The sequence below is a fragment of the Melospiza georgiana genome, chromosome 2, assembly GCF_028018845.1.
Source record: "Melospiza georgiana isolate bMelGeo1 chromosome 2, bMelGeo1.pri, whole genome shotgun sequence".
NCBI lineage: Eukaryota > Metazoa > Chordata > Aves > Passeriformes > Passerellidae > Melospiza > Melospiza georgiana.
This window is the reverse complement of record NC_080431.1, coordinates 111,642,970-111,664,629: the sequence shown is the minus strand read 5'-3', so window position 1 is coordinate 111,664,629 and position 21,660 is coordinate 111,642,970. Positions and strand designations below refer to the sequence as shown.

The following is a 21,660-nucleotide window of genomic DNA, read 5'->3' as shown; positions in this document are numbered from 1 at the left end:
AGAGGGAAAAATGGTCTGACAGAGCAGATCTAAGAATCAAAATGCTCTGTGAGCTTAAATTCAGCCAACTCCATTTCTTTGGGATCAAGAGCTTCACTGGGGCTTTCCTTGGCCTTCCTTGCACAGAGACTGATGGGGGTGCACTCCAGAAAGGACAGTTCTTTGGTTATTGTCATAGACCAAATTTTCTCCTCCCTTTTAGTATTCAGACTCATCTTCATCCTTTTCAGCACTCACACACTCTACATAGATTTCGTGGCAGCTTTCTGCAGTCCAGAGCTATTCTTAGACACATAAAGCCATAAATAAGAGTGGCCAGAGAGGATTCTCTGAAGGTATTATTAGTTGCCCACAGATCCCAAAAATGAGGTACACAGCAGATAGCAATAAACTAGACATGTCAAAGGCTGCTTTTATTATCTATTTTCTTTCCCAGTTATTAACAGACTGCATAATGAACAGCAGAACCTTCTTATACCACTTTTGTTGCTACCATCAGGTGCAGCCACCCCTTTATTGTCACCAACCTAATCCCCAAGCACCTCTCCCCTGCAGTAAAGGGAAATACTCTCCAGATGTGGGTGGCATAGGAATCATGCCATGAAGAATGAGAGAAACCGAGCTGAGGGAGGGACAATGATTCCATGGAAGTGGGATGTGTGCAAACACAGACAAATGTTTGTGTCCCAAGAACTGAAAGATCAGAGAGCAGTTTGAGATGGACCATCCCCCCCAGCCCCGTCTCTGTTTCAATTTAATTTAGATCAAGTGCTCCTCTGCAAAGCTGAGCAGTCACACACTGCAAACACCTTTGGCTTGCCTTCTCCACATGTAAGCTTGAAAATACCCCCAGCATATGAAGAAGTCTGCTAATGATATGCAAAATAGTTTTCTCTTTCCATGTCCTGCAGAGAACAGCATTTTAGCTTTGAGCAGCATTAATACTATAATAGAAAGTCTATCTGAATGTTAAAAGATGTTTCTCAAGTGTATAATGGAAGATGAATGTGATAAGTGATATGAAACAATTTCCTTTCTGGAGGAAATATGGTCTTTTGTGGAAGGAGAATGCATGTATTCCACCCAAGATCTTACTGTTGATAATCCACTTGTCATATGTTCATGCTTTCTTGGATAACAAGAGGCCACTATGTCATCAATATCTTCTTCTGTTTCTTCCAGATAGCCCTAAATGACAAACAGGCATTTTAGTAGTTGTGTTCTGCACTGTGTTTGGTCAGCCTCTGTCACTTAATTTTGGTTCACAAGTTTTCCACTTTAGGAAGATGAAGCTGGATGCACTCAAATTCTGTTCTGTAAAGGAATTTTGGTTCACATTTTCCACATCTTTGCACAGACACAGAGCATAAGGGGAAGAGACAGCTGTGGTTTCAGGATTCAGTTGTTAAAGAACTGAAAATCTTCACACATAGACTTCATATCTTATATAGAGCCAGTTGATAAGCATTTTAAAAAGTAATTAAATTTCTGTATTGTATTAATAATTAAAAGGTGGAAAATCAGTAATTGCATAGCTTCATATAGGTGCTTGAGTTTTAATAAGCAGGACTGAAGTTTATCATCTTTAAGCTATATACAGAGATAATTGCTCATTTAAACACAGCAATGGAGTAAAATCGAAACCAAATCTTTAGATGTGATTGGTGGTCCTAATGGAACTCTTAACTTTTACTTAAAATAACAGGAAAAATGCCAGCAGGCAATTATAATCCTATTAGGCATAGCTTGGAAATCTCAGTGTTTCCCTAAGCCTTATGGAAGACATATTTTGAAAGACTTTGTTTTTAATTTTAATGGAAGTCAGATTTTTCAAGTTCCTTATATCTGCTTTGCAGCTATAAAAGCCTCACCTTTTGACCCAGCTCATTCTCTGTTGCTTAGCTGCCCTCACTGTTTAAAGCTAACCAGAGAAATACTGGATTCAAATTCAGGAGTCTCAAAGACTTCTGTGTTAATCAGCAAAAACAGAGCAGGCAGAAATGCTGCTGGAGAGTTGAATTCACAGTTTACATAAAAAAAAATTTGTAGCACATTTGCCATACTTTACATGAACTTGGCTGTTACATCTCTTCTCCTTTGCTCCAGTCACTGAACTGGATATGAAAGCACCTAAAAGTGATTTTCTAATACTTCTTTCCAATTGTTACTGCGTATGTAATATTGAGCAGAGGGAAATCAGAACAAGCTATCACCAAAATTTACATACTGAAGAAAACACTTAGTTTCATGTTCCTATCATGAGCTTGCTCTGTTGGTCTCTTATCTTTCTAATCTTTTGAAGGCACTGTTAGTCCCCCACAGAAGGAAAAAAAAAAAAAAAAAAAAAAAAGGAAATAATAGATACCTTAAACTAAATGAAAGGAAGAACCCTTGGAGACCTAGGCACAACAGCAAACTATTTCAGGGAGACAGACAGCTGAATCATTCAAAAGTAAAATATCCCATAAACCTGAAATAAACAAACAAAAAATCCCAACAAACCACTCCACCTGTAATTTCTATTCTCCTCATTAAATCAGATTCTAGGTGATGTAATCTAGCTTTAAGTTTGGAACAAGAATATAATTTTCTTACTTGCCTATGGAGCAAGAAGAAGAAATTCTATACATGAAAAACTCTTTTCTTTACACTGTTGTATGCGTACCAGTGAACTCAAAAATAAAAAATGCTACATTTTTACTGCAAAATAATTAAACAGAGGGGGGGAAAAGTAAGGCAACATTTTCAGATCTTGTGTTTCAGTCTAGACACTCAAATTCTAACATTGCTCCACAGTGTCCTAACAAGTGCTGAATACCAATTTCTGCCTGCAAGCAGAAATCTGAAACTTAAAAAGAACAATTACTTTAATATTTAACTTACACTCTTAATTTATTTTGCACCAAAACGATTTCATTTCTCAGGAGTTGTTACAGAATTGCAACTATGTAATTGGTTGCTGCTATTAGCTTATTAAAGTTGAAGCTTGTAGGATATTAATCAGATGGTCTCCAGTGGGGGCTATAAATGCACATCATCCAATTACTCCTAAAAAAGCAGCTGAGCATGCAATGAAAACTACTTGGTCAGGAATTCAACACACACCTCTCCAAAAATGTGCTCACATTTGAACACAACACTGGATTTAGCTGGTTCCCCATGCTCCTTGATAAATCTGTACCACACCATGTGGGTTTTGGGGCTTGTCCCTTTTCATTATCAAAAGCTATATTAAATAGAGAAGCAAATATCCATTCAATTTTCCAGCTGATTTCTCTGTCTGGGTAATGGTTTCCCTGATAAAGGTGGGAGCAAAGTAGCTAAAAGCTTTTCCTATCCTTTCAGCTGATAAATTCCAGCAATCTGCCTATCTTATTGACATGTGGCATCTCCCATAGCACTGCTGTCAGCTCCCATCACCCAGGAACAGGAGACTGAAGGACCTCAGCTGGAAAAGAAGGAGGTGTAATTCCAGCTTTTCTCAGGCTGCAGGAGCTGTTGTTACCATCATGCACCTTTCTTCTTGTCTCTTACATCAAATAAACTAAATTCCAGCAGGAATACAGCTTTTATCTCAAACCACTACTTCCATAATAAATATGAAGACTCTGAAGGACTCCTGTGAGACAAACTACCCTAAATGAATGTGGTAACACAAAAGCTGATGAATGCAATCAATTCATTTCATAAAGCAGAGAAAGTGAGGGTATGGGTAGAAGCAGAGATCTGTGACTCCTGTTATGAATGAATTTTAGAGGGGAATTAGCACCAGACTCCAGAGCAGCTAAATCAAGGTTATGCCACAAGAGACATCTCCTCTGCTAGCAAAGAAGCTACAGAGTTGCAGAGATGCAATCTGAATTTCATTCAGTCAGCAAGAAAGAAATACAAAACAAAATCTCTGATTGAGAAGAGAACATTTAAACAGGGAAGGAAAGCCTCTCTGGATTTGTCATCCCTGGCAGCTGCCTCAGAGAAAGATCTAATTTGTAGCAGTGAATTAGAGCACATAACAGATAAAAAGAATATAAAGTTTGCATTTTTTTATTTTGTGCTTTTCTTCTGCATTATTTTCCAGCTTCTTAACAAAGAACACATCAATTTTTTTATTACAATTTTAAAATTAACCACTTATTTTTTGAAGTTTTTCTTCCACCAACCCCTGACACACAGGAAGGTCTTTTGTTGATTCCTCAAAGATTAACCCAAAGCAATGCTGCAGGCACATTCTCTGGCTGCTACTAATCCAAGAAAAGATGGAAATCCCAACACATGGTTTTCTACCAAGACTCTAATTTCAACACCACAGGAAGGGGAGACATCTGCCATGGCCAATGCTCTTCTGGAAAGAGCAAATGGAAGGGTGGGGCTATAACAACAGGGAAAATGCATCAGCTACCAACACACATTTGGAAACTTTAGAATAAACTGTGATTAGGTGAAGAATTATTTAAATAACTCCCTCCCCCATGCATAATTAATAAGCTTGGATGTTCTTTTATAGCACTGATGCACATCTGCAAATTGCCCGTCTTGGATATGTGCATAAGAGGAGATGGAAGTTGTGAATCCCTTCAGGAAAAAAAGCCCATAGAATACACAAAAAAAGGCATGGAGATGTATGGAAGAGTCAACAGGAAGATAAGGCAAGCAACATTGCCAGAAGAGAAAGTTGGGTCTTCCTGCTAAAATACAGAAAAATGGAAAATCAAACCAGACAGAGAATAAAGCCTTCAAACTATGAAGTTTCTCAGCATCAAAATTAAAACTTATGCAAATATGAATTAACAGAATTTTGGAGCATGGGCAATTTAGTGCCTGAAATTTATTTTCAAGCTAGGTTTCTTTCATCTGTGAACTCAGACACCCAGCAAATTAACAACAAATTGGAACCATGACTGTTCATTGAAATCACTCTACAGCAAACATACTCAGAGGATGACACTATTAAAAAACTCATTAAATATCCCTGGAAGAATGTCCTGCCTTACCCACATTTTATATAGATACACACACAGTCTTGATTTCATTGGTCCAAACAAAGAGAATTTCCACCAGATGAAAATTTCCATATTTATAACTCACCAGTTCCTGATCTAAGGCACTAGGTACAGATTTGCTTCTTATGCTCAGGGTATCCTCATTTCCTTCAGAGAAAGATTCACTCAAATCTATCTCAGATCTGCTACGGTCTGGGAAACAAAAACAATTTAAATGTTTGCTATAGTTTTTACAGAAATATTCAATTTCATCTTCCATACAAGTATTTTCCCAACCCCAATGTTTTTTTTTAACAAAAAAATTTAAAACAATATTTTAATTATCTGTCAAATCTATGGCAACTGAACACTATGATAAATGGAGAAAGAAATATGCTTTCTGATGCTGCTCAGCCTTCTGGGCAATAATTTTACCCCTGTACTATTTATTTATCTACTTTAAATGTCTTCTGTGGTTGATACCATGGATCATCAAGATTTTGACTTTGGTAGGCCTGCTAGCCTGGAATGCTCAGGTACTCCCAGTATATCCCAGTTGCCTGGAATGTTGCAAAACTCACTGTCCAAGTATTCACAGTGATTGCCACATCTACTACCACCACTAAAAGCTCCCCAGCATCTGCATGAGAATCAAATACCTGGGAATACAAAGGGATGTAGAAAGTATTTCTGTCATTAACAGTGTTCATGGTGTAGAAATTAGGAGGAAAATAATAGTTTCAATAGCTCCAGCAGTTTCTCTCAGTCCTACAGGTCTCTCATCCACTCTATAGCATAAGACATAGAAAATCTTTCTCTAGGGCCTCTTAGTCCTCCCCATATAAGTGTTTTGTGTGACTGTTTCAATATATTTAGAAAGAGAAGAGGGGGAAGAAAGTACTTTTAGATCCTGCAGGTAGGAATCTGAATGGTTTTTAACTGTTCATCTTCTAGCAGCTCTACAGCTGATGTGGCAGGAAAAGTCACAGTCCTGAGCTTAATGTCCTTTGAGTTTTGCCAAATGCAGAGTCTGAGGCCTGTTCCCAAGTTTCTGTAGCTATGCTCAGCATCCATCTGCTTTGGTAACATGAGGTCAGTTCTTATCTACCAGGAAAGATTCTATTTTGTAAGGTAGCAGGAACAGGAGAATTTTTGCTTCCTAAATAAGTAGCCATCTGTTACATCTCTGCCTGGAGTTGCACTGAACAATACTCTCAGGGAAACTCTGACACTTTCAAGCTGAAATGTCTGAGGTGAAGAGCATTGCCTCCTTGGATTAGCTCTGCGGGATGCACCTCTGGGTTCCTGCTTTGGGCTAAATCCAGCTACAACAGTGAGTCCTGCGGTGTTTCAGAGAGAAGCCTGCACACCCAAACCCACCCCATCAGCCCTGCAGGAAGCTTACTGAGTGCCTGGGGGAAGCAAAAAACTGCAGGGTGCTCCTGCCTTCCATTTCAGAGAGGAAAAAAAGGATTTCCAGCCACTACTGCAAAGTGGCTGTGACAGCACCTTCCTGTGTGAGCCCTTTCTACCTACCAGCCTACAATGAAATGAGGTAAATTACAGATGGATTGACTTGTTCAGAGCATCACTTATAAAAATGAACAGACAAGGAGTCGTGAGGGGCTTGTTCTCTGACCACACATTGTTTCCCAAATTTGCTTCTGGGCAAAGTGGCTGTGAAATGTAATGGCAGCATGTCACAGACATCTTTTATGAAAAATCCTTTCCTTAGGATTTTTCCTCCTGAGAAGCTGAGGCCTCAGGAACAAAATGTAAACAATGGTTATCTGCTGCTGTGGAATGGAACAGGTGCATCTGTGATTGGTCTAATGTCGTTATTTCTAATTAGTGGCCAATCACAGTCAGCTGGCTCAGACTCTCTGTCTGAGACACAAGTTTTTGTTATCATTTCCTTCTTTTTCTATTCTTAGCTAGCCTTCTGATGAAATTCTTTCTTCTATTCTTTTAATATAGTTTTAATTAATATATATAATGAAATAATAAATCAAGCCTTCTGAAACATGGAGTCAGATTCTCATCTCTTCACTCATCCTCAGACCCCTGTGAACACTGTCACAGCAGCAGCAGAGTAATATTATATACTAGTAGTATTTCATACAGGGGGGACACACAGAGAATAACTAAACAACATGCAGTTGTGAATGAAATCTTGTAACAACTCTAAGAGAATGTGGTTTACCTAACAATAATGTTGTACCAATGTTTCTGGGATAAGGATTCCTATTTTTATTGTAAAACTTGTGAAGGGGTATGAACTTGATTAGTAACAGGGAAGTGTTTTCAGAATGAACAAGTTTATGAAACTAACATTTGGTTTTCCAACATGTTTCAAGAACAAAAGGAGAGGAGTCACAAGAATGGGCATAATCCTGTGATAATAAAGGCTGCCACAAAGAAGAAAAAGACTTAATACTTGCCTGATGACAAAGATATCCTAGAAACTGCAATGGAAGGTGTTCCAGATGGTATCCTGCAGTGCTTCTTTACTAAATCTTCAGGTACACTTTCACTTGCTGGAATAATCATGTCATTTTCCAAGCCTGTGTCCTGTCCAAGAGGAAAAATGCACAAGCCATAAATACAAAATCTAAGTTTATTCACTATTAGTTTATTAAAAGCATAACTTTCATTAGATTACAGAGCCCAAAGCTCCTTTGACATCCAGTCTATTACTAAATATATTTAGATTTCAGTCTAATCTGCTTTGCTTAGCACTGATGATGCATAAAATTAGCACAAAGATGCAATGCTTGCTTACATTCTGAGTTTGCAGCTGAAAAATCAGAGTAAAGTATCAGGGAAAAGAAATACTCAAATCTATTAGAAGCTCACTCAGCTGATAAATCAGGAAAAAAGGGAGAGGAGAGGGGAGGAAAGGAAAAAGGAAAGGAAAAAGGAAAAAGGAAAAAGGAAAAAGGAAAAAGGAAAAAGGAAAGGAAAGGAAAGGAAAGGAAAGGAAAGGAAAGGAAAGGAAAGGAAAGGAAAGGAAGTGTTTTGTACTAGCACAATGATTTCAGCCAGGGCAAAACCAAAAGCATTTGAACTAGTTAAATTATGTCCTATACTTTAACCCCTAAATTAAATTTAGGGGTTAAAGTATAACCCCTTAAATAAAGCCAATATCCTTGATATCATTCTGACCTCTTGCCTACTTGTAAAAGAAAAGCTAATAACATAACTCCATCTAAATGAAATGGATTTTTCAAACAAATCTAATGCACATGAAAGCAAGTTAGTTGATGTGCCAACAAGAACATAAATAAAACAACTATTCATTTATTCACAGCTCCCAAAACTGCTCTTCATATACACTACCTTAATTTTTTATTAGGAAAGACCACATATTAGACTAAGTATCTGGAAGTTAGAAAGAAAATTGATGTGTTCAAAAGGGCTCTGATCTAAACACTCATCTACCTTTTTTCCAAACTTTAATGGTAAATACCCCGCAAGAGACATAACAGCACACAAGAGGAAATGTTCTGATAACATGTTTATCACACATTTTGTGTTATGGAATTATTTATGCAGAGGTCAGTGTCCAAGTCCAGAAAAAACTAAAATCAGTTTGGCCTGATTTCCTGCAAGGGCTGGACTTGCAAAATTCCCCTTAGCAGTCAGTGGAAGAATGCTAGATTGTGCATGCTTGAAAATCATCCTTATTTTACAGCACTTACTCAAGGCTCCAAAGTTCCAAAAATGCTTATTCCATCCCTTGTGACTCCCAGTTCAGAATCTGTAACTCATTATCTAATGTTGGACATCCACAGCAATTTTTAGACAAAAGATAAACTCCTGCCAAACCAAAAACCGCCTCACTGATAACAGCACGAGGAGCTCTGCTCTGGCAGGGACCTCCACAGCAGAACTGAGGCAGAAATCAGACTTTCTCTGTCAGGCTCATCCTTATCAATGCAGGGTTGACCCTCAGCCAGAGGAATAATCTACAATGACTCCATGATTTCAGAGGGCTGAATAATTGCTTTATTAAGCTATAACATATTATTTTACATGCTATACTATACTAAAACTATACTACTAATGTATTAAAGAAAAACCCACAATCCTTTCAGACAGTCATGACAGACAGTCATGACACATGTCACACCAATTTGACCTAATTGGTCAATCAGTCCAAACAACCATCAGCAGAGTCCAATTAACAAATCCTGTTGGTAAACAATCTCCATAACACATTCCACACGTGCCAAATATCAGGCACAGTAAATAGAGATAAGAATTGTTTTCTCTCCTCTCTCTGAGCTTTCTCACTGCCTTCCCCAGGAAAAATCCTGGGAGAGAGAATTATGTCTCTCTCTGTTCAAAGAGTATGTGAATAGCACATATCCTTACTCTCCTGCAAACCAGCCTCCCAGGGCAGATGCAGCCCAGTGCCCCCGTTTGCTCCCCAAGCCCAGTGCCATCCTTACCCCGCTGCAATCCGCGGTCATGCTGCGCTTGGGAGAGCGTGCCAGGGAAGCCTTGGCAGTGCTGCCTCTGCCCCTTGCATGTCCTGCAGCAGCCCCTGCACTGCTGCTGCCCAGGGAGAGCGTGCTGCCTCTGCAGGGGAGACAGAGGAGGGAAGGGTTATTGCTCTGAGCAAAGCCAGCCAGCTCATTGAGCAAACCATGGCAAGGAAAGTGCTGTGCTAACTTTGCGAGAGTAACAGAGCCCTGGTGGGCTGGGGGATCACCTGGAAAGGAAAAAAAATACAGTCAAAGATGAATTAAAATTGCTTTACACATACAAGTCATACAAGTATTGTCAGTGCTCCTGGCAGAACTGCAGATGCCTTAATGGGCAGCTCCTGTCCAGGCTGCAGGAGCTGTTTGTCCCTGTTCAATCCATACAACATTCACATCCAGCAGGACGAGAGACAACTCATGCAACCTTCCTACCAGGCTGTTCCACTGGTGTCAAGGGAAACAACAGTAACATGACATCTCTGGATGTTTTACAGCCAATTTAATGCCAGCACTATCTCCAGAAACTCTAAAATCCTTGCCCGTCCATCCATCCATCCATCCATCCATCCATCCATCCATCCATCCATCCATCCATCCATCCATCCATCCATCCATCCATCCATCCATCTCCACTTATTCACTGTCCTGTTTCTATGTAGTTTTTTCGGTGATGTGGTTTTTTGGTGTTCAGTTATGACTGTAGACCCAAACCAGCTGACTCTTTCAACCAATGTAGAAATTTAGGAAGGTTGGACAGGTCTTCTTGGATGTTTCACATTAGTAAAATGTGAAAGAGTTAGTATTAGTAAAAGTAATTAGTAAATTAGTATTTTAGCACAAAAGTACTAGTAAATTAGTAAAAGAGACAAAAAATCATCTGTGACCAGCACACCAGACTCCAGTTTCTGTCTAACATCACAACGGGTGAAAATTTTTCCATTGAACAATTTCTGTTAGAAAATACTGGTAAACCCATGTGAACACTGAGGGTAAGAAAGGGTAATCTGTTGCACTTTTAAAACCTTTTTAAACAACAAAAATTATTTTAAAATGTGTCCTTAGTTCTTATATCAGTCTGCTATTAGAGAGAGATTTGACACATTTTAGACATGTTAAGTAGACAATAGAAAAACAGTGTTGTGACTATGCCAGACTTCTCCTCATGCTAGAGAAGACCAGAGTGCAGTGGGGTGGAGTGCCTGTGTAAACAAGCCTGAAATTTCCACACTATTTCTCCTATGAGTATCCTGACCTGATGCAGCCTCCCAGTTCATTCAGCAGCAAAAACATTTACAGCATGCAGCAGTAAACATTTTTGCTGGAATAGAAATAAACCAAGAGAAGAAGTGAATTCATGGCCTGGGTTTCCCTGTTCCCAGCTCAATACATCTTCTCTTAAACAGAATCATTTAAAAAGGAGAATTCTCTCTTGGTTTCCCTGCTGGCAGGTGAAATACTTCCGATTTTGACAATATTACTCTGGGCTTTGGCAAAGGACACCAATTTCACTAGGTGAGAATGAGATGGCAAGTAGAGAAGTTGTGATAATGATTCAATACCCCTTAATTTAACAAGTCTTGCACCTTGGCTCTGAGAAACAGCTTGAAGATGATTATTTATGTGAAAGTGAACCAAGGCAATCAAAGATAAAAGCTGTCTTTATAGACTACTTCACTCCTAAATCTGTACAGAGGGGTTATCAGGTGCTGAATTCCACCACCCAAACAAAATTATTTTGTTTCATTTATGGTTAACTGCATGATAACTTTATTGTAGTTTGGCACTCAAAAAGAGCTGCACAGACCTCTTACAAGCATGCCTTTGTCCTTATCCTGGCAAACTCTCAGAGAAAGCTACTAATATTGCATAATCTCAGTATTAATCATAACAGACAACAGATTCCTGAGGTTTCTCTTAGATCCTTCACTCACCTCTACTCTATTCAATGAAAATGCAGAAAATGAGCAAAAATTCCACTTCTGGTCTCGTAGAAGTCAGGTATGAGTCTGCTAGGGTATAGAAGGCCTAATAAGCTTGATGAAAAAAATTAGTGAACTGGAATGATTAATGAAAACTAGCTTGAAAGCTGAATTGGCTGGTAGGTGCTGCAGCACCCGGTGGAAAAAAAAAAGAAATCAAACTATCAACAAGAAATCAAGAAGATTGTCACCATCAGCTTTAGACATATTGCAGAACATATAGAAATTGGGATTTGAATTGTAGGTAACAAAGAGAAGCAAGTTCTTGCCTGAACAAGAAGGTTTATCTATGTGCATACTAAAGTCCATGATGTTCCTTTTACCTGTTATCCATTGTTCCTGCATATCTCTTTGGAAACACTAGTTTAGAGGCAGGAAATTGCTATTAGAACTTACAGCAAATTGTTATTATTTTGTTAATCCAAATTGTAAAATTGCTAGGTGTGTGCACCTGAACAAAAAATGTGGGTTTATATCCTGTATGGCTGTCTAACTGAACAAGGAAACAGTGAGCTGGTTTTTGGCTTCATTTTGAAGGTAGGACATGACAGGAATGTTGATCCTGGAATTTTATAATGCCATCAGAGGCACTAGCAGAGATCTCTTAAACCCAGAAGAATTATAAAATGACTGGGACAATAGTCATGGAAAGAGAAGGGCAAACAACCTTTGAAGAAGAAAACATAAATTACAATCAATTAACATTTCATTAGTAAATAAAACCAAGGAGCCTCAGTTCTGTAACATGAACACAACTCATCCATTAAAATCCAGAAAACAAAACCAACGTACTGACATCGGTCACCAGCTGAACACGAGGAGAGTAAGATAACATGAGTGGAGACAATTTTTTTGCTTGTTGGGTGTTTTTTGGTGTTTTTTGTTTGTTCCCAGACAGCACCCAAGGAGACAGAGCAGCCCAGGGCCCTGGCCCTGGGTTGGTCCCAGCAGGAGCTGTCCCAGACTCCGCTCACCTCTCAGAGCTTGCAGCTGATTTGCCTCCACGCAGACCTGGCCTTTCAGCCTCTGAGACTGTGCTCCTTTCACCTTCATCCTTTCCATATGTGATTTCTCCTTTGGTAACTGCCCTGATAACCCTCCTGTTGAGAACAGGGAATAAAAGATTTTGTGATAAAAGTTGTGATGCGTACAGTCCAGTAATTTAATCTACCCTATAGACAACTCTGGATATAAAGGTCAACAAAGCACCAAGTCTGGTTATGAAACTAGTTCCTGGGGGAAAAACTTTGTATTTACTAGAAACTGCATTTTAAGACACCAAAACACTAAAACATTCCTGCTATTCAAGCTTAGAACCAGAACTGCCTCTTCTGAAAACTAATCTCTTTTTTTTGGGGGGGGCGGGGGGGGCGGGGTGTTTATAGTTAGGAAAGTATTTTTGACTAAGTGTGTGTATTTTCTCTAGAAAATTATGCTATGTATATTTTCTCTTTAAATATTTCCAGAATTTTATACATCAAAAGCCCTAAATAGGCCATTCCTAAAAAAACAGAACATCTCTCCCTTATCCTGCAAAACATGACCTAATGGGACAGAAATGAATGAAATTAAGTTTTGCAAACTAATGGTATTTCTCATGACCTTATAAACCACAATAGACTGAAAAGTTATCCCATTACGCTGTCAGTAGCAGCTGGCCCCAAAAGAGTCTTGCTAAAAGAAATACACTCATGAGATACACACACATGGAACCTGAAGGAGGAAGAATCAAGCAAGAGGAACAATAATGAAATATTTCTAAAAGACACCACCAAATATACTAGGAAAAGCAAGCCAAATTCTTGTAGGATTAAGTTTCTGTTGTGGGGAATGTCACTACCAAAAACATTTCTGTCCACAAACAGAAACAGCAGCACTAAATTAAATAAAAATTATAAAAATAATTTTTTCTTGTAAGGGAATATGATTCATTGGTTTGCTTAAAGGATTTAAATGGAAGGAGGATTAGAAAAGTAAACTTTAATGCCCTCTTAGTATAGCTAGCACTTAGCATGACTCAGAACAAAATCTATTATAGAAGATTCCTTGGGCTGTTTCTTTTTTCACTGTAGTTTAAGAGGCCAGAAGCATTCTCATGCACTTTCCCCCTATATTAAAGAGATATAAATCACTGGTGTTAATTTCTGGAGTCTCTGGAGCAGGTTATTCCATACTCATCTCTCCTTAGAAGTAAAAAATGTGGAAAGAATCCACCTGCCCTATCTTTAGGATTTCTGATAAAATGTGCTCTTCCTTTCAAAGAAACAAAGTTTTCCAAATACCATTGGGGCTCCAGCCATGATATGAAATTCCATTCAGGTTTTCTTCCCACTCATGCAATAGCCCCCAGCTAAGTCCAGACAAAACTTGTGCAACCACATGGTCAATGCATTGGCTGTGTCCCCTGAGAGTGAATGCCCCTCAAAAGGCCAAACTGGGTTAAACCCTGCAGGATGAGCAGCAGCACCTCTGTTTGTTCACTCTCACACACACATTCTTAGGCTGTACTTGCACAGCTGGAAGCTCCAAGGAAAACTTGGGAGCCAAACTGACCAGTATACATTAAAACCAGGTCCTACAAATGCTAGTTTTTGCCTTAGCTTCTCTGGCAAGCCTGCCTTTAAGGACACTGTTACTTCTGAGTAGAAACAAGACAAATCCAGAAAGTAAAATTTACTTTTTTTCTGCTACCTTTATAGCTGAAGGATAATTGCTGATGCATTTCCCAGGAAACAGCAATGTAATTACAGTAAGTATGCCTTTAAACGAAGGCAGATTCTCATCCCAGGAAGTTTGACACTGATGTGGAAGACTGGAAAAACTCAAAAGAAAACCTATCCAACCATATACAGCTAGTTTTAGATTTATCAATTTTCAAAAAAACCCAAAACCCAGAAACCAAAATAAAAGCCTACAACAACAAAACCAAAGGATTTACCCAATCTTTCTAGGTCTGCTAAAGACAGATTTGTGCCCATTTGTGGAGCAGACTGGTACATCTGGCTTTTCTTCATTCTCTTGGGGTTGATTTTTGAATGTTCTTTCATCATCTGTATTGGAAACTGGGTCTGCAGTAGAGGGAGGAAGAAAATAAAAGGTGAACTTCTGCACAAATAACACAGGACATCAAACAACCTACAAAAACAGATAATGAAAAAGCCTTGGGGGATCTTTGTAATAAAATAAAACTTTGGCTTGAGATGTTCCTCATTACCAGCTCTTGAACTACATTTCCAGATTTCTCAATGACAATATTTAATAACCAAAGGACCTGATATTTAATTTTGAAATGTACGGTATCTTCTGTGTTGAATGAAAGAATGTCTTCATAATTAAAATGTTTGTTTACCTAGGAGCAAGGTATGGGGAAAATGGCTTAAATAGATTTTTCAATATATCTATCAAGTATTAAAAAATGACATACCCAATGTGACCACTGAAATAATATCAAGGATTTATACACTTGCCACCTTTACAGTTTCTGAGGCACAGTGATATTGGCAAGGTCTGTATTTTCCAAGGAACAAGTTTGCACCATGAATTTTTTCCAGTGGCAGTAAACCAGTCCCTCCCCTTATAAGCTAGGGGATAAAGCTGAGCATAAATGCTGCATCTGAAACAGACTACCCAACAGCTTCTGTGTTCAGAGCGAAGGAGTTAAATGAGTACACACCATCAGCATTCAGGAAAAACTCCAATTTCTTACACCAGTGGTCCTGTGGTACCCTGCAAGGTACCAGAGCAGCTCACACACACTGGGCTGTGCTTGGCCAAGACAGACAGACTGACAATTTACTGTACTTAAAAGTGCAGGTGTAGCTTGTTTGAGATACTTGGGCAAAGGGAAAATCTGAATACCAGGTTGCCTGGATAAAGCCCATGATCCAACAGACAGCACAGGATCTCAAATTCACCTTTCTTCTTCAGAGTCGAAAAAGAAAATTTGAGGGATTTTTACACACCACTGTCACAAATAAGAGAGCCAAAGGCAAAAAAAATGACCAGGCTGAGATCTCTCCATACAGCCAAACTTCCTGGCAGGAACTGAGAACAAACTTTCTCAGTTTGGACAGTGAGTTTTTGGACGGTGTGTTTCCACCTGTTTGGACAGTGAGTTTCCACCTGTTTGGACAGTGAGTTTTTCAGCAGCTCCCTATCTCCACAGAGATACTTCTTTCATACAGGCCTTACCTTTCCTGAATATTACTCATTCATATATCACTGTATAGGCACAAATAAAAATACTAAGATTAAAATACTGATTATATTTCAGTCAGGAATAAAATGCAAGTCAAACACTCAAGAAACAAGGTTTTGAACTTATAAAGCACAAGCAAATCTCCCTCTCAAGGTCCCTACCTGGGAATTTGTGAAGGATTGACTGTCTGACAAGATCAGTTCCAAGATTTGATTGTTTGAAGCGCTTTGCTCTCTCTTCAAAAAACCATTCCCCTGTCACTATCCGTAGCTCTCTGTGAGAGGAAAATGAGAAAAGCCAGAGACACATAAACATTAACAAACTTGGCCAACCAAAGCTACTGCAGTTATCAATCAGCTGCCACACTCACAAATTCTGGGCAACATTTGCACAGTTCAAAATAAAGTGTAGAGAGATTGATTGTAGAGCTTGAAATAATAAAACACTTAACAGAAAAATATTACCTTACTTTGTGAATGGAAAGGAATTTTTAGTAGATGGAAATTTACTTGGCAAAAACGTGTTCCAACCACGTTTACAAGATTTCTGTAAAATACACAGAACATTCTGTCATCCTAGTCTTTTGTGAACTACTCAGTGTCACAATTTCCAGTATTTCCAAAATGACTAAAGACATAGAAACAGCAACACTGAATTGAGGGAGAAAATTCCCCACCAAAGCTCCTGCCAGATGAGTCAGCAGTTCATGGACCCTATATGGTTACAGAGAGGTTGCTCCAAGTCCATATATATTTTTCATTTCTAGTTTTATATGCTGACACTATCTGCAGTTCCTTCACATGGCAGTGCTGCTATGATTTAGCTGAGTGCTAGCAGCTCAGAGCAATGAAAATTTGTCTTTGCTGCTCTTCTGGATGATGCTGCTTTTTCTGGTTTCAAATTCTTTTGCCTATGCTAGCAATTAATAAAACCTGTACTGGCATTGCTGGGTTTTTTTGTTGGGTATGTTTTCATGCTGGTTGTTTGCCTTTTCCTGAATTAGTTTCATTATGGCACAGCATCACCATTTCTACTGCCTCACTACACACAATTGATGGTTAAAAGCTACTAATCATGAATACTCTAGTAAAAAACAAATAAACAAACTAATAACCCCCAAACATTAAAAACTGATTTAGCTCCAGACTAAATCAGTTCCTGTTTACTGTTCAATAAGAAAACTTTCAAACCTCTACTGGAGAAGAAATCATCCAGTCCCTTGGGCATGAAAATTACTACAGATGGATTTAGAGCACTGATCAATATCTTCACTATTAAGTTATTTCTGAGTCATGCCTGAATGCAGTCTTACCTGAGAAAATACTAAAAATTACACAATAATATCCTGACACTGGTGAAAAGACAAATATTATCAGTTTGTCCTAACCTGTTAATGAATCATGCATCTTTTATGACTCACTAAAAAAAAAAAAATTAGAAAAATCAAATGTCCACTTGCATAGAAATAGATTATTGCCTTATCTTGTTGTTGCAGACTCCTAGTGAAAAAGCCCTCCATAATTCATCATCACGGTCACTCAGTCATTGTGAAAGGTATTAAATAAAATCTTTATGCTTCTACTGGGAATTTTTAAATTACTTCTGTTGGTTCCAAACACTGAAAAGGATTCACTTCATTAGAAACTATGCCTGGCCTGCTGGCTTAACAAATGTTTTTTTCTCAGATGTGTATTTTCACAATTCTCTAACAGCACTTACTTCTCTGTGCAGTTATTTTATTGCAAGACTTCTGACATGTTTAATGTTTTGTATTGAACCATAAACCTTCCAGACCTTTCACTACACCATCAAATTCCATTGCAATGTGAATGACATATCACATTGCAGTATCATCTAGCCAGTAAATTTGGTTTTTTCCTCAGTTAGTAGCCAGTTTGACCACAAAACTCCACAAGTGCTGCTTTCCCCTTGGATGGAGATTTCATCCATCCCTGGTATCTTACCAGAAATACTTAACTTGATCAAGGTCAGAAAGAATACTGCCCACATCCTTATCCAGAGAAGCATCTTCACCCTTCTGCAAGCTCTGACACCCTGAAGGAGCTGTGATCTTCCCCCAGGTTCAGCAGAGTTGGAGAATGCTGCACACAGATCTCCAGGTTTTACAGCCAAACCTTGCAATTGTTTCCACACAGCCCTGATAGTGACACCACCTGGGATGCTGTGGTTCATGGAGGGGCAGCTCTTTGCCACAGAGCCCCTGGAGAGCCATCTCCTACATTTTCTGGCCAGATGTGAGCAGTGATGAGGGAAAGGAAACTTCTTGTGTTTCTTCTTTCAGCCTGGGTGGAAGGGTGGCTGAGACCAGAGCATGCTCGTTTTACTGTTCAGCAGTTGTGATCTGATGTGGAAATTTAGCCTGCAATAGCAGGATCAAGAGCTCAGGGAGAAGTCTAGGGGCTGGAGAGATTGAAGGAGCTCCAGACAAGGAAAGGATGGCTGGGGCAGCTGTAGAAGGAGACCAGGATGGAAGTAGATGGAGGACTTTGGGCTGTGCAAGGAAGGATCAGCAGTGCTGCTGCTGGTGGAGGCAGGTTCTCCTCAGCATCCATCCCTGGGAGAGGGCCCTCCTCTCCTCCATTCCACTGTGGCATGGGACCTTAGAGCTCACCTTCAGACTCCCTCTCTGTGTCCCCACTCCATCCCACACCTGAACCTCTGCTGCCTCTCTCTGGTAGGAAAGCAGCCTCCAAGATGGGAAAGGCTGGCACCAGGCTGGCAGTGAGGAAGGAGAACTGCACAGAAGGACTTTCCCTTCCTTTGCCATCCCTGTGTAACTACTGAGCCAATACTCATCTTCTTCAAAACATAAGCTTTGCAGGGAAGGGACAGATCAGTTTATTTGGGCAACAACAGCTGATCCCTCTATCTTCTGGCAAAGGATAACTAAGCAATCTACTTCTCTTAATAATCTCTGTTATCTGCAAGCTGCCATTATCAAACAGCCCCAAATTACACAGATTGTGCCCTCTTGCTTAGCCAAGGATGTTCCTGGACATTGCTGGCAAACACTAATTGGGCCCCAAGGAAAGAGGAGGGTGCAAATTCCTTTTTCAGGGCTGAGAAGGCAAAGGAGTGCGACAGTCACTACACCGGCAGAGCTGAACCTTGTGCCCATTCAGGTAATGACCCCAAACTGAACTGCCCACCTGCTTCATTAGACTGATCTTATTAAAATCCACCTTTTTGATGAGGTGCCAACTCCTTGCTAGGGGTGCTCTGAAGAGGCTCACACCCATTCTGCTCTGGCTTCACCAGAAGAATGAGGTCTCAAAACACAGACAACTGCCTCAGCTGAGTCTCAAAACACGGCAAAGGGAGGGAGAATTGCCTGCTTCAGTCAGGTGCTTCACCCCTCTGGCCAGCCCTGTTTATCCACAGTTGTTGAAGTGAGGGGAGAATGACCATCCTATAATGCATCGAACTCATGTTTATTGATCGATCAGCCAGTTTAAATAATAGTGTTAACGAACTTCATGCATATTCCAAAATCCAGGTTCATGATAGGCTAACAGAGAAAACTCTAACCACTCCTTTTGTTTTACAATACCGTTGATTGTTTACACAAAATAAAACCAGTGTTCCCACTGTGATATGAAAGGTTCCCAAAATTTCCATATCTGTTCCCAGGGTGCCATCTTTTCCCAGAGAGGGTGTTTCGCTTGTTATGGGAAGACTGTCTGAGAACCTTATTGTTTATAAAGTGATGCCTGAGAGAATCTAATTGTTTATAGAAATCAGGCTGGGAACTGCTTTTGGAACTGCTTTGCAACTACCTTTTACTTTTCTCTCAATTGCATGGCTTCATGGCCTTTTTCTTTAAGCCATGCTTGAACTAAACTCTCCACACACAGTGAAAGGGAAAAAACAACAGGCACTGACATCCAGCCATTGTGAGTGCTGCATGAAACAAGAGACCTCAGCCCTCACTTCAGACCTTCATCCTTATTTCCATCAGTGTTACTGTCTGTCTTCAGATCTTAATTCAGCTGGCAGAACACTTTTTGCAAAAATATCATTACTCAACAGATAATTTCTACAAAAATATCACTTTCTAATGAAATAACGGGAAAGTCCCCAAGCTTTGCAGATTTGAATTTCTAGTATTGAATATATTTTCCATGTATGCTGAACAATTCACACAAAGACTTCATGTTCATGTTATCTTTATCACTCATACATGTCAGGAGTACCTATTAAAAGAATTTTTGCTCTACACATAAATAGAAATTACTTCAGATCAAATGATTTCCTAAGTCTCTGACTTGAAGATTGAATTTAATAATTGCATTTGACATTCTGAATCAAAAAATTGAAGAGCAAGAATTAAACAGTCTTATTATAATAATAATAATGTTATTTTCATGCAATTATGACAAGGGGAGTCTCTCTTCTACTGAGATAGAAGAAAGATGCACTATTTCAGATACAGGATTAAAATGAACCCTTTCTATCTAAAGAAAATGAACCCTTTTTGTCTTTCTATTTACTCAATAGCACATTGAATCAGTGCTTGCAGGTTTGGCTTTGGTGTTTGCAAAATGGGCCCAAATACCATGCAGACTGCAGATCATGGTATGTGCATGCATTTCTGTACTTTCTCAGTTAGATGTAGCTCATGAGGTAAACAACATGTGTAATTTCTACCAAAATAGGATTTAGACTGGCCTTCCAAGGTGTTTAGCAGATGCTGAAATCAGTAGCTTTAGAAAAAAAGGAAAACAGTATTATAAACTCTAATAACAGCAATTTTTGCATGATTGCTTTTTCCTACACTCAGAACAGATAGGAAGATTAACATTCAGGCAGTTCAGTTGAGTACCAAATACTTTAGGTATCTGCTAAAGTCCTTCTACATTAATCACTGATCCACCTACTCCCATCATCATGGGAAAGGGAGCAGGGATGGTTCCCTGCTTCTTCCCCCTCTGTGATCTCCCACTAAACAAAATAATGACACTCTGCTCAGTTTAGAAACAGAACCCATAACCTATGGCCTGCCCCTCAAAAACTCAGATTTTCCACTCTCATTTCTGTGAGGCACTTCATGGTTAAATGTCCCAGTTAATAATAAAAAATTCATTTCAGATGGAAAGACCCAATTGTTACTTTCAATTATTTCTTTAGGGCAAAGCCCCACACTGGTAAAACAGTTTCCTCTCCATTTAATCATCTTGTCTATCTCACATCCACAGCAGATGCAAAAGATTCAGCCTACCTTCTTTCCATCCCTGTTTCTCAAGTTATTTTACTTCCTCCTCAGGAAGAAAATGTGGGGAAAAAAAAGCAAAACGAAAGGCTGGATAAAATTCAACCCATGTTTGAACATAGTAAAGCCCTTATCATATACCCTCACATATGCCTATCTTTGTATTCTACTCCACACAGTATTATCTGCAATATAAATTAATTCCACTGTAAGTTTTATTATGCTGTGAGGCTATTAGACAGAATTTTGACCTGGTGAAAAGAAGGCAAACTTGCATAGAAGTTACTAAAATAAAATTATAAGAAATTTGAAAAGCATTTGCATAGTAAAACATTGGAAATGCCTCTATTTTTAGGCTCCTAATGGGAATAAATGTTACTAAGAGATTCTGATGAATTTTCATGACATGTTAAGACAGCATAATTATTTCAGAGATTAAGGTAAATTTTCCATTACTGCTTTGTTCTGCTGTAATAGCTTGAGCTAACTAGACATTTGACATATAAAGGCAGTGCTCCCAGATACCTAGACACCCTTGCAATGGGAAGTACAGACAGCATCATGGTGTGAAATCAGCCCTTCAGAAGACACCTGGAAGAACTCTAGTTCCTTCAATCTATTGATCATTTTGTCTGCCAAATTTAAAACATAAAGTGGTCATAATATAAGAAGATGCAGGGAAAAAATAAGATACTTTAATGGAAAGTTTCTCTTTTAACACCCATGTTTGAAAGCTCCTGATGACCTCAGTTCCTTGCACGGAGGGAATGGAGCAGAAATCTTC

The 21,660-nt window shown here is 39.1% G+C and overlaps 1 protein-coding gene across 3 annotated transcripts in view; it reads right to left on the bottom strand.

The window, feature by feature from the left end:
* Positions 1 to 21,660, bottom strand: part of SYTL5 (synaptotagmin like 5) — an 81,813-nt gene that overhangs the window by 17,455 nt on the left and 42,698 nt on the right. For 2 of the 3 annotated variants that reach the window (XM_058018376.1, XM_058018375.1), the window contains exons 4-9: positions 15,808 to 15,920; positions 14,387 to 14,516; positions 12,423 to 12,548; positions 9,434 to 9,563; positions 7,421 to 7,550; positions 5,086 to 5,192 (exon numbers count right to left, since the gene is read on the bottom strand). In XM_058018376.1, the coding sequence (XP_057874359.1) occupies positions 5,086 to 5,192; positions 7,421 to 7,550; positions 9,434 to 9,563; positions 12,423 to 12,548; positions 14,387 to 14,516; positions 15,808 to 15,920 (736 nt within the window). Of the gene's footprint in view, positions 1 to 1,095; positions 1,189 to 5,085; positions 5,193 to 7,420; positions 7,551 to 9,433; positions 9,564 to 12,422; positions 12,549 to 14,386; positions 14,517 to 15,807; positions 15,921 to 21,660 lie in introns of all 3 variants that reach the window. The other variant, XM_058018374.1, reaches the window with a different exon arrangement.